The sequence below is a fragment of the Thalia democratica genome, chromosome 5, assembly GCF_965202585.1.
Source record: "Thalia democratica chromosome 5, ktThaDemo2.hap1.1, whole genome shotgun sequence".
In the NCBI taxonomy this organism is placed as follows: domain Eukaryota; kingdom Metazoa; phylum Chordata; class Thaliacea; order Salpida; family Salpidae; genus Thalia; species Thalia democratica.
Window position 1 is genome coordinate 57,180,632 of NC_139169.1, and position 17,183 is coordinate 57,197,814.

The window sequence follows — 17,183 nt, forward strand, 5'->3', positions numbered from 1 at the left end:
TTTTAATATTCTCCCTGTGAAACAAACATTTTTAAACAAAAAAAGTTTATAAAGACAACAACTTTAAATTATATACATATATAAAATACTAATTAAGTCGTTATCTAAAGTTGCCATAATAAACTAATAACTAATATAGTAAAACCTTTTATATTGTCATCGTAAAGTGATCAAGTATTTGTTTTGACAGAGAAACAAAACTATAAATTATTTTTCTGGCGATTTATTCATTAAATAAGTAATGACTACTATTAAACAATTCTTACATTTTATATTTTTAGTGTATAACTTACATAGTGTATAGTTTACAAGTTAATACATCCTTAAAACTATTTGAATTAATAAACTAGTATTTATTTGAAGTAAAAACTTTGTTTAAGTTTGGCAATCTTAAAGTAATCTATCAAAACTTAATGTAAATATGATAAAGACAGAATACATCAGTGAGGTAGTTTTACCTAGAAAATAATTAACTCTTTTTAATCAATGTATTGGTAATAATAAAAACTTTAAAGCACTTTCCACTACTCCAAAAAGGTGGTAAAACTTTTAGTGTGGTATAACGAGTTATAAGTGAAAATAATAGTTAAATAATTTATAAACAAATTAAAATCGCTTATATCAAAAAATTCCAAATAACTCAAAACTCGATAACCGTAAGGTATATTTTAAAGCAGGTCCATTAATCATATAAAGTTTTATATTTTTACTTTTCAAATTGAATTATTTTTCTTTTTTAATAGATATTATAAATTTGTTTACAAAAAAGATTAACAAAGTCTTTACGTTTTAATAAGTTAAAGGTTACTGGACTTATAGTGAATTTTGCATATTTAAACAAGGTTTAAACTATAGTAGTTTCAATATTTAATGTTAAAGCTTTTTTTGAAATACTTTTATGCTGAAAAATATTGCTGACATTTCTTATTCTATGGTAAAAAATATTTATGTACAATATTTTAGTAGAATAAGCAAACTGAAAAGAGTTTAATTTGCTTAACTTTACAAGTTTAAAAATTGTTGCAATGTATTATGAAATTTTGCTTTATAAGTAAACCGAATATTTCGTATCTATCTTTTACTAATTTACCCATTAAATAGGGTATACTTTCTGTACTGAATAAAACTGAGACCCGTTTTAGATATGATTTGTAATCATACAATTAATAGTCCAATTTGTATAAAATCATTTAACTCAAAACTAACGTTTATTTCTTCTAGTTTAGGCAGTCATTTAATTTTACAATATTCTTTTAAAATACCAATTTTTTAATTTAGTTGCATTTTTTCATTAGTGAATTTTGTTATATACACTTTGAACGGAGTTAAACTATGTAGTCATATTTAAAAATAAAACTTCAACTAAAGTTCTTTAGTTTAGTTTTTGAACAATAAAATCATATGAACAATTCTTTATATTAAACTAAGCTTAAGTTACATGATAATATGTTAGTTTAAGAGTATGAAATGGGTGTTTAAAAGAAAAACTTTGTTAATTTGTATATTTTTAAGTTTTAAAACGACACGACTACATTTTACTAACATTTTATTCGATTTTTTAGACAAAAAATAATTTGAAGCATTTAAAGGTACACAATTTCAAAAAACTAAATAATAAAACACAGTTGTTTAGAAGGAATGTCGTAAGAGACTCTTCATTAAAAAAAAGGCATGTGTTTGACTTTTACAATAAAAAGAGAATTATAAAAAGTTGGCAAATGACAATTAATTAAGACAAAATGTGATGTAGTCTATCAAAATCACAGTATAAATCAACAGTGAATAAACACGTCACTACACAGTACAAGTGATCTTAATAAGAAAGTACTCATAGAATAAAAATAACAAACATAAGTGAGAAATCGACAGCTATAACATTGTAAAGTCCATCAAATTGTGTTAATCACTGAATGAGAAAGACTACTGAGGGTAAACATTTATTTACTTTGGTTAACTAATTTTACTATAAAATTTGTTTTCTGAGGTAAAGCAAATATTACTACTAACTAAAAAAGATAGTTAAATAGAAACTATGAAAAAAAAAATACCGCATCGTTTTCAAAACATTGATAGCTTATAACTTTTTTATTAGAATTTTTTAATGTTAATTCAGTTCTCAACTCAATCTCAAACGACATCATTAAAAAGAATCAGCAAATAATCTGGAGGTATTCACATCATCTTCAATAGAACGGTACATGAGTTGAGATCTATTGCGAAGTTTCAACGCACTCCTGATTGCTCTGTCCAGTGAAGAATTCAACTTGTCGCTTATTTTTATTTGCGATGTGTCAAATGTTATCGAGTCTATACTTGTATCAACATTTTGAGGTGAGTAACTGAAAAATATAGAAGTTAATTTTTTAGATTACTTTTTTAATATTTTTAAAAGCTATATAGCAAAAAATTAAGTTATATTTAAAACAAAAAACATTTAATACATTATGTGTACTTTTATAAACAAAATACTTATATATGCAACTTGTGATACAACAAACTTAAATTAATTTCCTGAAAAACAAATTTTATTTAGTACAAAACCAACTAACTTGGAATTATTACTGTTGTCAAGTATGTAGACATCGGCTTTTTTCAACCGGCCACCGTTGTACGGTTTGGGTGAAATAATCACAGACGAGTTATTATTTTCTAGCGGTCTTACCGCATTACTCACAGGCGAAATTTTGCTCGGATATTTTTGGCCACCTAGTGGCAAGTAGCTTCTTCCGAAGGGCGCTGTCGTCCAGATGGGCGCGTCCGGCACATATGTCCAGTAGCCATAGTTCAAATGTGGTTGGGGCGGATGGATGTTCACGAGGGACCGGGACCTTTTCCTGCTGAGTTTCGCCGGAGATCTGCTCCTGAGGGTCCTGGGTTTTTTAATTTGGGAGATCGTGAGGGTTGAATCCGACAAGTTGTCACTTGATGTCGTTTTTCTGCGCGGGTGCACCGCTTTCTGTTTGTTAGTATAAAGTCGCTGTAAATTTTGATCATGAAACTCAATTAAACTTAACTTTTTAGGTATACTAAAGTCCTAAACAATTAATTATAATGTTTGTTAAAACATACATAGAAACATATTATATGCCTTACATCTTTAAACACACATGAAAATTTATAAAAAGAAATTAGAAAAACTACGACATAACATTTTACATACCGTACTCATTACTATGCGAGCTTTGACAAAAAGAATAATATAAAATAATTATAGAATTTTTAAATACAACATTTCCAAAACTTACAACTGGTTGTGATCGTTTGTTGACTTCTTGCTTCAGTGCCTGTTAATTTTAAATACTATAAACAACAAATGTTTATATATTTTGAAAGATTTTAAAGAAAATTCTATTTAAAAAAATTTTGAGATCTTAAAAATGTTTTTACTTTTTAATAACTTTAGTTTAAAACTTTTTTTAAACAAAAACTTTCTTAAGCTTGTCTTTGTTAAATTTGATTAACTTTAGTATAGTTGTGTATTAACAACAAAACGTTTAAATTATCAACCGCTCAGCTTTGGTGGGTATGTATTAGTACTGTAAAGCTCATTATATTATAATAGTATTATTGTTATCATACGTATAATTTATTACATAGTATTTAATGTCGGCCTTGACTTTTTTTCTTCTTTGATTTTTGTAATCTTCAGACAGCTCAGAGTTACCAGACTCATCAGTTTCAATTCCTGATTCAGAATCAAAACTTTCAGATAATTTAACAGGCATCATTTGTACCCATGGCATAATTTAATAAATAATAATATCTAACATTGACAGCAACTTTAGTTAAAAATTTTTAATTAAGTATTATAATAAACTAAATGATTTATATGATAACAACTGTTAGACAACTTATAAAAAGTGTCTGAAACAAATAATAACTAGATTAAACAAACTATATCTTTTCTAGCTGTTTAAGTAATTTTGTTTACGCAATAAAACTACAAAACTATACAGTTGTTTTATTTTGTTTATTTTTTTCAAAACAAAGATATTATTGCATATTGCAATCTAAAATACAAACACATCGATCAAATAAGTACAAAAATTTAATCAAAAATTTAAATGCAGGTGGCTTACTAATAAAAGCTTTAATGAAAAAATAACTTAAATCTTAAGTAGCTAACTGAACTATTCTACACAACACATAAAATTATAATTATGAAATACTAAGTTTGGCTTACTACTACGATTTCTCTCAAACTTTCAAACAAAACTACAAACAAACTAAAGATTTAATGCCACCTATACAAACAAAATCCAAACATAATTACGTCATAATAGAAGCGCCGCTATTGTGAGATTTTATCTTGTATTTAGTTTTAGACCAAAAACGCTACCTAAGCTTTAAAAATACATGCCTACTACAATTTATTGATAATTCAAATTTATTATATATTATATTCACAATGAAGATTTAACATTTAAACTACAGTGTTTATTGTATTGAACAATATTTACTCAAAAGAAACCAGACGCTGAAACACCACCCATAATTAACAAGAGAACTCCTTGTATTTTTGAACAAATATTTCCTTTCATTAACAAACTTGAACTTTAAAAACATTTAAATAATAAATGAAAATTAAAATACTGTTTGTACATCGTTTACCAACTTTATAGTACAGATAAAGATAAGTTATTGTGTATCGTTTCAATTAAACAGTTTTAATATTTTCAAATGCCATATTTTTTTTAATTTTACTTATATGGACTTTTTGTAAACATTCAAAAATTATTTACTTGTATATCGTTTTTGATATTCTTTAGAGTTTCACTTTCCGAGGAGCTTGCTATACTTGATTTGACGCTTTTTTTCGAAGCTGAGCTTTTAACTGATGGAGCGTCATCCTGCTTTTTCTCACTTTGAGCTTTTTTATATTCCTCCTGCATTTTTCTCAATTCAGCCGCTTCTTTCTTGAGTTTATCTATTTCGGCCTCGTGTGCTAACCTCAACTTTTCCTAACAAATAAGTATATAAATATGAATAAATTTTTGTAAAACTTTTAACTATTATAGATTAACCTTGATGGTAAACAATTTTCAATAGAAAAATAATGAAGAATGTTCTAGATTTATTAACATAACAATCAGTTTGAAAACTATACCAAGACCATGCTTTTGAAAAACGACTACTAAGACATAAATAAAACTAAGTCAATTTATCTTAAAATTAGTAAACATAGTTTTAAGTAAATTTTACTTTATACATATAAAAAGTTACAAACTTTTTCCTCTTCTTCTTTTATTCGAGCAGCTTCTTCCTCTTGCAACTTCTGCTTCCTTTCAGTTTCTTGCTTCTGTTTTTCTACTTCTTCTTTTAGTTTTTCTATTTCACTTTTCAGCGTTTGAAGGGCGGTATCAGACGGTCTGTCAAAAAGTTTTTTAGAAATTGTCAAAGACGCTTTTTTTTACATAAAATAGACTTTATAACAATTTTAAATGAACTTGAACATAAATTAATCATTACTTAATTAAAAAGAAATATTTATACAAAAACAACGGTTTAAAAAAAATTGAAATCATGTCGCGTTAACATATTAAAAGATTTTAAAATATATGATTATTTCAACAATGTTTTATTCTTTTTATTAAGTTGTACAAGTATCATTAAATTTTGACCTATGGTGTAGTTTATTTAAACTTGTTGCCACAAATTATATAATGGGCTTATGCTTTTAGCGTATAGAATTGTGTTATCAGGTTTGTTTTTTAAAGTATTAAGATTAGTAGAAAAAAGTAACTAAAAATATTTTTACAGTAAAAAAATTAAAAGTTTGTTGTGCAGATTATAAATTTGAGATTTAAAAATTTAATATAATAAGTTGTTTAAACCTTCAAAAGCTATAGAGTTCACAAAAAATTTAAATTATGTTTTTTAATTGTTTTGAACAAACTTTTTTAGAGTACTAACAAAAGTTATAAACATATATATATATATATAGAAATATATATATATAATTTATTCAAATGGCGATTTTAAAAAAATCTGGTACATATGTTTCATAAAGCTTTAATTTTTCACAAAGCTTTAATCATCAGCCATCATATATAGCCATTGGCTGATGATCAAAGCCCCATGAAAAATCAAAGCTTTATGAAACATATGTACCAGAATTAAAATAAAAGAATCATAATAAAAAGAGCACAGCCAATAGCAGATGGTAACAACCCTGTTTGTAGGCTGTGCTTAAAAGAATCAACAGCCGTTATGTATGCGTTAAAAAAGGAAGGTTGTTTAAATAAGAGAAGCGAGTTTATATCGTCTTGTCGACATATAAAAAAGCTTCTTTTAAAACACAACAAATTTTGAAGCATTTTATAGTCAATTAACTGTTGTTTTCGTTAATTTTAGTTGTTTAATTAGTTAGAAGGTAGATCGATTTTTGTACTGAATATTTGTAATGTACAATATTACGTCATACTGTTTTTTGTTTTTTTGCATAACTTTTGTATCTTTGTTTAGTACAGTGCTTTGTATTTTGAATTTAACTGGCTGATGATCAAAGCTTTATGAAAAATTAAAGCTTTGTGAAACATATGTTCCAGAATTTTTAAAATCGCCATTTGAATAAATTATTTAAAAGCCCTTCAAGTGGGCTCAGTTGAAAGTGTTTATGTTTAAACATTAACCTTATTTTATATATATATATATATATATATATTACAGTCTTTAATATTTTAAAAAAACTCTACAAAGTTTTTCTAAGAGCAACTAAATAACTAATAAAAATTTAACAAGATCATTTTACTGGATGCTCGCTCGACAATCCAAATTCCGAAAATTCAAATTTAAATAAATTTTAATTATTTTTAGTTTTCTCTTTTAATACCTAACATTTTAAAAATATTGTTTACCATCATAGCATTATTAATAACAAACACAAGTAATTTTTAAATTTAAGTTTAATCAAATAATTTTCTGAGGTATAGCTTAAATAAATTCTCAAAATTATTACAATGTAATAATTCAAAGTAATAATTTTTTTTTTATAATTAATCAAAAAAAGCATCATTATCTTATCAAATAGAATTATATTAGCATTTTTAAATTTGATAAAATTTAAATAATTTTTAGAGATACTGTCTCTTAAAAGTTTTTCTAAAAATTGTATTGTCGTAATTTTAAAAAAAATAATAAACAATGAACTTCACCGCACGACCAACAACAACAGCATCCGAAACAATCTACAACCGGTTTCGTCCTTTTTAGGACTCATCAGGCAGGCTTAGTCCGAAAAACAGACGCAGGCAAATAATTTTAAAAGTCATGTAACCCTTTAAACTGGTATTGCAAAAAGAACTTATTTCAATTCAAACAATCTCACTCGTTCTCGGAGATCATGTGAGATTTGGGTCTTCTTCTGACGGTGGAAGCCTCGGATCCGGTGGTGGATGAGAGCTGCTTATTGGACGGAAGAGACTTCAAACTTCCCCTGCTATCCACGAGGTCGGCCACGGTGGAAGTTGTCGAAACTTCATCATCGAACGAAGTCTCTATTGGCTGTTGCGATGTTATTTAAATTTAAATTTCTTGATTTTTGAAGTTGTAATTTTTGTTAACTGATTGCAATATATACACACTAAAAAGTTTTAAGAAAGCCACTAGCACTAATATAAAGCAGTTTTACTATATACAAAAAACTTCCTGAATTTACTAATTGTTAAAGATTAAAACTTTTAAAAAAATCTATAAAATTACAAAATAAAGAAAAAAAAAAGCAACAAGTAGAACTATCATAAATTTAAATCAAAAAAACTTTTGTAATAAATAAGACATAAAATATCTCCTTAAATTTTGTTTAAGAGTTATTTATTACGGTAGTAATTATAATCAAAAATTTTAAAAACAACCTAGAAGCACAATTATTATCTATTTGCACAAGGGAAATCAAGTTCATTTACCAAAAACTTCTTAACTGCATTTAAATAAAATTTTAGCTACAAAAGTTTAAACTTAAAGTTGTTGAGTTGTCGAAATTTTCTACGCCTTTTATGTAATGATTTATCAGTAGCGAATAAATATTATTAGCTTTTTAAAGACATTACCGTCAAAGTTGCTTTTACATTTTATTACTAAACAAGATTTATAGTTATACGGATTATGGTAATGAACGAAGGGTCAAATTTGTCCAATGTATTTAATTACTTAGTATTTCGATCTAAATTGTTTTGTTATGTGATTCAATTAATGATAAAACTTTATTATAAGAACCAAGTGAAATAAAACAAAATCAATGAATAAATTTTTACTAAAATGTTTTAAAATAATTATTTACTTTATATATTACTAGCGACCAAAGTAGTACTGTAACAAGTAAAACATAGTGGAAATTTTATACGTTACATGCGACTTTTATTTTAAATGATCTTCAAAAACATGAAAATCTAACAAACAAAGAACTCAAAGCATTCGTTACACAATGAAAGCTAAAAGAACTGTTTAGTAAGTTTACTAAGTTTAGTTAGTTTTTGTAATAACAATATTCTTTTGTATGCCTCAAAGCAATTTCCATATAAAAATAAAACAGTGTTTTCAAAATCACATTATTTTTGTAAGCTCAATTTAGAAAGCAATTTCCTACGTTTCATATCTAGCTCGGTCATAAACAAATTTCAATGGAAAAAACTTTTAAAAATATAAACTTAAACCACTTTTTCTTACAATTTTCGACAAAAATTTATACATGATTGGGCTGCAAGACGAACACAGGCAAAGTATATTGATAGCTGTTGAAAAGTAGCTATTGAAAAGTAAATGAAAACAGCAGCTATAATTAAACTCTTAGAGTAGATTTAAAATTGGTTATAGTTCTGAATGGATAATACTGATGCTGAATAAGTTAGTAAAAAAAAACTCACTTTAGGTTTGTTTTCTTTTGGCTGAGGAGTTAATTTTTTGGTTCGTCTTTTTTTAGATGACCTAATATTTTATGTTATAAGTAAAACATTTAGATATTTCATAATATTTTAAGGCTTTCATACTTTAAATTCATATCAAACCTGTCACTTGCGGCGCTATTTTTCGCCACCGCACTCACAGGCTCAGGTTGAATTGGGTCGCGCTTTTTTGAGGACTGTCGGCTCGATTCGCTTCCTACAAAACCACTGTCAGTTGCTTTTTCGGCTAAAATTTATTTTGATATTTTCTTTTTCATATTGTTTAAGTTTATTCTAGTTCTTATGTATGCAAAACCAATACTACAAATATGCGGATTAAATTTTGAAAAGTTAGAAATGTTATTAAGCAGCATATGTCTTGTTTAAACGTTTTTGAAAAGTAGTAGCTACATGGTTTTTTAATAGCTTAAAAAACTTCTAATCAATGTTTAAAAATATCAACTTCTACAAAAAAGTAATTTTAACAAAAAAAAGATTTCAATAGCTTGTATCTGTTTTATTTTTAACGTAGCTTCAAACTGTTTTTAGCAAGAAACATACACAATTTTTAAGAGTATCAACTCGATATGTATTAAGTTATATTAAAATAATAAGTTACTAATATGTAAAACTGTGAGCACTTCTATTAATATCTGCTTAATTTGCTTTAAATTGTGTTTCATAATGATTTTAAATTCAAAAAACGCATATAAATCTTGCATTACTCTTAAAAAGAAAAATTCTCTTAATTCACTAATTTTATTGTCAATAAAATTCTTTTATCTTTTTATACCACTTTTTATTAATCAAAAACTTTTGTTATTTATTAACTTCCTCCCAACAATTTATATGATTTTATCTGTTTAAACTAAATTTATGCACAAATGCATTTTTATTATTTTTAAAACTGTTAATTTTTTAATAGTTATACCTAGTTAGTTCGAGTTTACTAAAAAGTAATCAAATATATTTTAATGCTAGAGCTTATATACTATTTATCTCTTTAGATACTTCTGTGTTTCTCAATTACGACGTTTCTTGTCTTTTACAAGTTTTATATATATAGTTCGTAGTTGTAAAAAAAAACCATACTTTTTCAAGAGTATTTAAAAAATTGAACTTACTCACTACATTTAAAAAATAGTTTAAACAGATATTGTTTGGGAAAATTATACATGATAGACTTAAATTTAATCAACATTTATCTAATTTTTTAAATAATTAATTTTTCTAACGGTTTTTAATTAAATTTATTTAATTAATTTTATAGATTTTACTTTTTCATAGGTGACTTAAAATAAAGCACACTTTCAATCTCTAAAAGTCACATAATAAAGCATATCGTGAAAATTATTTCGTTTATTATAAAAACAGACGTGCTTTTTATCAATTATAAACAATATTTATTTACACCACCTTTTAGTAACTGCATTCGGATAAACCTATAAAAAACCGTTTGAAAACATAATAATTTTATTATGAGCTATTCCAAAACATAGATCTTACGGGGCGCATTTCTGACGACGAGCTTGGACTTGGAGTTGAATCTTGGTATTCTAGTTGGGGATCTAACTGGTTCAACTGGTTGCTTTGTTACATCTGATGGCTTCTGGGTATCCGTTGAAGACTTTCTAGGTGTTGTTGACTGACTGTTATTAGTAAATTAATTAGAATTTTACTTTTAACTTGATTTTTAGGTCACTTTTAACAATTAATAGTTGTAAAACTAAAGTTGTAAAAGCTACAATAATCAAATACCATGTGGTACAAATTTAGATACAAGACATTAAGTTTATAAATACAGGGTTGCCAAAGGTTTCTTGGAAAAATTTTCCAGGTTTTACAAATTTCTCCCATGTTTTAGAGAGCACAAGTTTATTATCCCACTGTTAGTATTTAAACTAAATTTCAGGTTAAAAATTGTCGTAAATAGTATAAAAATATTGAAAAGACATTGTAATGCTACTATAAGTGTGTTTTATAATAAAAATATTTCAACTTGTACAAAAAATGTTGCATAAAATTGATTTTTCGTATCTAATTCAAATTTTGTTACTTTACATGTAGTTTTGTTTAAAATTCCAGGCTTTTTCAAGTTTTTTTTGCCTAAACTGTTAAATTCCAGGTATTTACAGTTTTTTAGGCAACCCTGTAACTATAAAAAATTAAGCATATTGTTAACGGTAGTATTTTTTCTCAAACTTATAAAAAATTCTTAAGTAAAACATTAACTATCTTTTACAAAAGGATGATTCAAGAATTGTAAAATTTATAGGTTTTTTATGCCATAAATTGTTTAACACATCTTTTAATGCTTCCAACTAAATAGACCAACCTGGAACTTTTCTCTGGCTTTCTGGCAGAGTAAGGGCTGCTTTTTATGGTACTCTGTGAAGTTGTTGTTATCGTCGACAAATCTTCTAATGATTCAGCTGGTGCCATGTATCTGTTAATTATTTGTTTCAAGAAGTTACACACTCATAAAAAAGTTTATATGGTACAAATTAAGCTATAAACAAATTTTTCTAGCAATAATTTGATAAGTCATTAAACCTTATTTATTAATGTAAACTAAATGAACTTTGTCTGTCTTTTTATTCAAGACATTGATGACCAGAAAATACTTTTAGCAAATAATATTATACAAGGAACTTATTTTATATTATTGAAATAGCAGTTTTTAATATATAGCTCTTCAGCTTATATGAATGGTTTAAGCAGTAAAAATTTTTTGTAAGTACTAACTTTTATGTACATTTTTGTTCAAAGTTTAAACAATTATCTACTAAACACTACGTAATGTCAACATACATGTTAGGAACTTGGTTTTCAGCGTTGGTTTTTATAGATTTTTCATCTTCGGAGGTGAATGGCAAACTTGGAGCTGTTGTGTGGCCGTCATCTATTTGTTGCTGCCTGCTTGTAAAATTTAGCAAAATAATAATTTTATTTTTAAGCTACAAACAACTGTAAAAACTTTATTGAAAAAATTGTTAATTGATTTATTTTTTATCTAGCATCAAGAAACAATATTTAATTTTAGATCAGGAGTCGACAAAATGCAATCCACGGGATAAATCCACAGTCTTAGCAAAAATATATGATCCGCGACGTGTACTTAAAGTTGAAAATAACTTGTGCAAAAAAAGCAAACATACATTTTGTTGAATAACATGCTTTTAGTCTAACTCTGATTTAATAGTGGAGAGTAAATAAGGCCATAGGGGGGGTTAGGAACTTTTTACATGTTGATCTTATTCTAATTATTTTTACCTTGGCTAGCAGTTACTTTTCACTGTTTTGTAAACTTCAACTTGTTTTTGAGATATGAGGGTACAAAGTCGGAGAATTCTATAGGTTTATAATGGAAGGACAACGGTTACAAATCAAAAAAATATGACTTCAATAAAAACAGATCTTCTCATACAGTTTTTAAGCAATAGTTTAAAACTTTCTCAGTCGAATTTCAACTTATTTTTAAGATATAATGTAAGTTTTTTTTAGATAGAAACTATTTTTTGTGGTCATAAAGTTCATAAACTTAGTTTTTTATATTGTTAAAACAGTTTTTTTTTCTATTACGGCAAGAAACATTTATTGATAACTTAGGTTTAATTGATTAAAAAGAAGAAAAAGATAGATTGGTAATAGATTTTTCAAAATTCCGAAAAAATTTACAATGAAAATTTTTCCTCCACACGTTTGTATCGGAAACTTTCTACACAATTTAATATATTTCAAAAGTTAATTTACTATTTTTACTCTAAGAAAAGTATTTTATAGTGTTTTATTTTAGCTTTCATATAAGTTCTATTGTAATTTTTTGTAAAAAGAATTTTCAGCTTCCCTATGGCTTTAATAATTGTTTCATTTCAATTTCACTTTTAAGGACAATTTGTTTTTAGTAACTTTTTTTTAACTTCAAAACTAGCAAAGGAATTTTTATTCTAATCCTGAGTCATTACTTACAAACTGCTGCCGAACATTGTTCTAGAAAATAACTAGGTTAATAAACAAAATTATGAATAATTTAAATACTTTGAAATATAGATATATAGTGTCGTATTTTATTTAATCTCTAACAGCTTTAAAAGCGTTTTTGTGTTTTTTGAAAAATACACATGTATAAATATGTGGAATAAGTTATCGCAGGATGTGGTTTCGTGTGGGAGGGTGGAACAATTTCGATTAAAACTTAAAAAAAAACGATTTAAATAATATAAACACAAGTAAAATACAGTGATTAACGAATAAAAATTCATTGTAAAATATTAGTATCACTAAGATCAATTTTTCTTTCTTACGCCTTCCCCCTACAGATTATAAGTTTTTATATATAATTTTTGTAAATGCGTAATCTTTTTTAGTCTATGCAAAGGTTTTTATATGAGAATTTATTTTGTTTTGTTCTATGTGCATACTAAGTTATTATTTATTATACAGGACTATTTGTTTGTAATTTTTTTTCTGCTATGTTATTTTTAGATTTTATTTTTCATTGAATGTAATTTGTTTGTTTCTTTTTTCGTGTGTATTGTTTAAGCGGCTCAGGTTTTAATGCCCGAGTCCATCTTTGCACAATAAACTCCAATAATAATAATAATTATTATTATTATAATTCAATATTTTGTTCGACTTAAATCAAACTTAGCAAATAAATAGTTTTTTGCTTGCCTACCATTCACTCTTACAGATTATGTTATATAAAAATTCATTAAGGAGCATGTTAAACACTGAAAACAAAGCTTCGAACTTTTTAATCAAGTCGTTGAGCTGCTGTTTTATCTGTTCAGCTTTTTCTCTGTTGTTGTTCCTGACTGAAGGTTGTTGTTGTTTCCACAATTCCTCCTGATTGTTGATCTTGTTCACCATGCCTCGCAATGCCCTCACCATGTCCGTCAAACTAAAATTTTAATTAGTCGTGTATAATGTGAAAATATTTTTCTATAATAGTATATTTAAAATACTTTACAATAGACTTTTTATGTTTAAGTTATAAAAACGGAACCCAAGTATAAAATTAATAATTGTTAGAAAGCTTATTTGTAAACATTACACGGAAAAATTTTAGTCAAGTAAGGAGTAAAAGTTGATTGAAAAAAAAGTAAATTTTTCACATAATTTTATTAACTTCAACATTATTTTACAAAGTCAACAAACTTATTAATTTCATCGTCTATTTCTCCGGTATCATCAAAATCACCTATTTCTTTATCAACTTTTTCTACTCCATGAATTTGAGCTAGTCTGTAAACAAAGAAGTTTTAAAACAGTTATGTAAACTTTGAAAAAGATAAGTTTTACTTGAAAAATATTTTGTTTAAAACATTAAAAAAAAATTTATAAGTATTTTAAGAGTTTTAGATGTTAGCAAAAGTTCAGCTATAATTTGCAATGCTTTTTTTTATACTAATGCAATCATGATCACAACTTACTAACTGTAATGCGAGCAACTTTTAAATAAACATTGTAGTTATGAAAATTAGGTTAAAATTTTGTAAATTATTGATTGTTTCAAAATAAATTATATTTTAACTTTCATACTAAATCCGATTAGTTTAATCATTGTAAAATTAATATTTAATTTTGCATAAAACATTTAAGATACACTAATCTGTAAAAAATAACTTTGTTCATATAAAAAATTATCATTCCTTTTCATTATTTTAAAAATACAAAAAAAAATTAACTTAAAAGCTGTCAAAGGCTGAAATCAATTTGTGTGTTATATAAGTAATAAGCACTAGACTTCACCGCACGACCATCAACATGAGCCTATCCGGTGCAGTCTAGTGCTTATTGAATGAAAGCGTAAAAAATCTCAGCTTTGCTAAGGATAGCCAAAATAACTACTAGTTATGCAATTTTTAATACACAAACGCTCAATGTATTGTAATTTTACAGCGTAAACAAAAAAATTACTTGAGTTTTTCGTTCTCGTGTTTTGTAACGGCCTGATCGAAATCCTGCTGAAGTTCATCAAGTCCGTGTTCGACATTCGACATTGCAGATTCGCGCTGGTCTGCCGGCATCTCCGTTGTTTGAAGCAGCTTGGTCAGCGAGTCTATCTTGTTCTGTACAGTTAATATTGGTTAAATACAAATTATATATGTATCTTTGAAAAATATTAAATTAAAAATAAAACAAAACGTATATTTTCAATTAAACTAAAAATAAAATCGTAAATTAATAAAATTTATATAAAAATAATTGAATCTTTTATTGAACACCATGTTTAATCAAAAGTTTGTGAAATCAGAGTAATTCTAGAACTAAATCCTTGCTAAACATTTCTAATCAAAAAAAATAAGGCATAAAACAATATTTCAAACCTGTAAATCTTTAGCCTGGTACCGCAGTCCGATTTTGTAAAGCTCGGATTTAGCTGAGATTGGCAGCTTCAGAGTCGACTCTCTTCGTTTGCTGTTTGTTGATTTGCTGTCAACAGAACTATCTGCCGTGTTCAGTTTAGGCTCAGACTGGGAGTGTGTCAACTTTTTCACATTAAATGAGGTGGAAGGTGATGGACTATGCTGTGTAAAAATTATTAAATTTTAAATGCTTTTACGGTAGACTGAAATTTTATTTTTATTATTTTGTCGTAGGCAAACAACAAAACCTATAACACATAATTAATTGAAATAGCTATCTTTTTACATTTTATGTATCATATTCTATATAAAAAAACTCATGCTTCTAAATAAACTTCTTCTATGAAATTTGGCTAACTAAAGATTTTGGATTAATAATTAGTTAAGGCCTTGTAACTTAAAACTAAAGTTAAAAAAAGAAAAAGAAAATGCACGTCAAAATACATAAATCTCAGAAAAATAATCAAAACAGGGCGTATTTAAAAAATAAAATTCTACCTGAAAGTTACTATTTTGTATAATATTTGCTTGGTGAAGCGGAGGATTGAAATCTTCATTCACATCGGGAAGATGAACATCTAAGTCTATCTGTTTTCAATACAAACATTCAGTGTACATTTTTCGTAATAACATATTACAAATGTTTATCTTAATAGCCAAATAATAAAGCTAAGTCGGAAAATAAAACATAAATATCATAAAAAGTTGATTAAAAATGTATACACAAAATATAATACAGTAATAAAATTTAAGCACAGTAAACAAATTACCTTTAAAATTAAAACTAATAATAAAACAAACTTTAGCACCAAGTCTCAGTTTGTCAATTGTGTTTTCAGCGTCGGCAAATTTCATTAGCAAGTCAGAATAGTTGTCCTATAAATTTGTAACATTAAAATTCTTTATTAGTATGTTAGTGTTCTTATTATAATTAGATTGAGAATGAAAACTTTAGTAAACTCTCGTACACATAGTTTAACTAAACTTTATTATGTACTTTTTAAATGCTTTTCTCTTATTCTAAATATTATTTTACAATTGTGTTTTTTGTACTTACAAAATTATTTTAACTTTGAGGTCAAACTATGGTTAACTTTACAATCAAAAAAATTAGTTTATTTACGACTATAAAAGACACTTTTTAAGCGTAATGTAAATTTTGATATGAATGTATTTTTCCCAAAATTGAATAAATACTCTGTAAGCTTTCAAATCAAAATTTTTATTATTCATACTACTTTTTTAGTACTAACAATATCCTTTAATACAGGGTTTCCCAAACTCATTTACTAAATCGCCCCCTTTTCAGTAACTTGAAAAAAATCGCCCCCCACGATTTTACAAAGTTGTTTTTCTTTTGAGTACAAACTTTTGAGCTAAAAAAAGTTGTGTACGAAATGTAATTTAGTCTTGTACTTCTTATGCACGCACTTTTGTGTTCAAAGTAGTTTACAGGGCTTGAGAAAATAATTTACAGTTATTTTCTTAGAAGCCCAGTAAAGTGTATCAAAATACTTAATTATTAAAAAGCCTTGAGTAATCTGTAATCAATCCTGTTTAAATATGATCTGTTTTGAAACTTTTAAGTCAGTGGTGGACAACTTTTGTAGTCAGCAATTCATATTTACTAAAAACTATTTTTTATTTTCAGCTCGTTAGAAAATGTAATTGCGAGCTGCATGATTTAGAAAAATTACAAATAAGAAAATTAAAAAACTCGAGCAAAATTGTAATAAAATGATTTAGTATTATTGTTATCTAGGAAATACTTTTGTGAACTGAAAACGAAATGAAAGCGTATATCAAACTATTAAATATCAAAAAACTAAATTTTATTTATTTTGCACAAGTAGTTTTCAATTTACTTAGCGGGTCAAAATTCGACTGGATCTGAGCCGTACGTTACCCACCTGAAATTTTAACTTAAACCTGA

The 17,183-nt window shown here is 26.3% G+C and overlaps 1 protein-coding gene across 5 annotated transcripts in view; it reads right to left on the minus strand.

The window, feature by feature from the left end:
* Positions 1 to 1,715: 1,715 nt before the first annotated feature.
* The window catches only part of LOC145835659 (uncharacterized), a 29,241-nt gene continuing 13,773 nt past the window's right edge, over positions 1,716 to 17,183 (minus strand). For 4 of the 5 annotated variants that reach the window (XM_082943345.1, XM_082943347.1, XM_082943344.1 and 1 more), the window contains 17 exons: positions 16,052 to 16,126; positions 15,749 to 15,838; positions 15,212 to 15,412; positions 14,802 to 14,953; positions 14,040 to 14,126; positions 13,633 to 13,782; positions 11,691 to 11,798; positions 11,215 to 11,325; positions 10,386 to 10,528; positions 9,003 to 9,126; positions 8,862 to 8,922; positions 7,328 to 7,503; positions 5,228 to 5,369; positions 4,743 to 4,961; positions 3,246 to 3,284; positions 2,550 to 2,956; positions 1,716 to 2,339 (listed from right to left, as the gene is read on the minus strand). In XM_082943345.1, coding sequence (XP_082799471.1) covers positions 2,141 to 2,339; positions 2,550 to 2,956; positions 3,246 to 3,284; positions 4,743 to 4,961; positions 5,228 to 5,369; positions 7,328 to 7,503; positions 8,862 to 8,922; positions 9,003 to 9,126; positions 10,386 to 10,528; positions 11,215 to 11,325; positions 11,691 to 11,798; positions 13,633 to 13,782; positions 14,040 to 14,126; positions 14,802 to 14,953; positions 15,212 to 15,412; positions 15,749 to 15,838; positions 16,052 to 16,126 — 2,484 coding nt within the window. In that variant the 3' untranslated portion in view covers positions 1,716 to 2,140. The remainder of the gene's footprint in view (positions 2,340 to 2,549; positions 2,957 to 3,245; positions 3,285 to 4,742; positions 4,962 to 5,227; positions 5,370 to 7,327; positions 7,504 to 8,861; positions 8,923 to 9,002; positions 9,127 to 10,385; positions 10,529 to 11,214; positions 11,326 to 11,690; positions 11,799 to 13,632; positions 13,783 to 14,039; positions 14,127 to 14,801; positions 14,954 to 15,211; positions 15,413 to 15,748; positions 15,839 to 16,051; positions 16,127 to 17,183) is intronic. The other variant, XM_082943343.1, reaches the window with a different exon arrangement.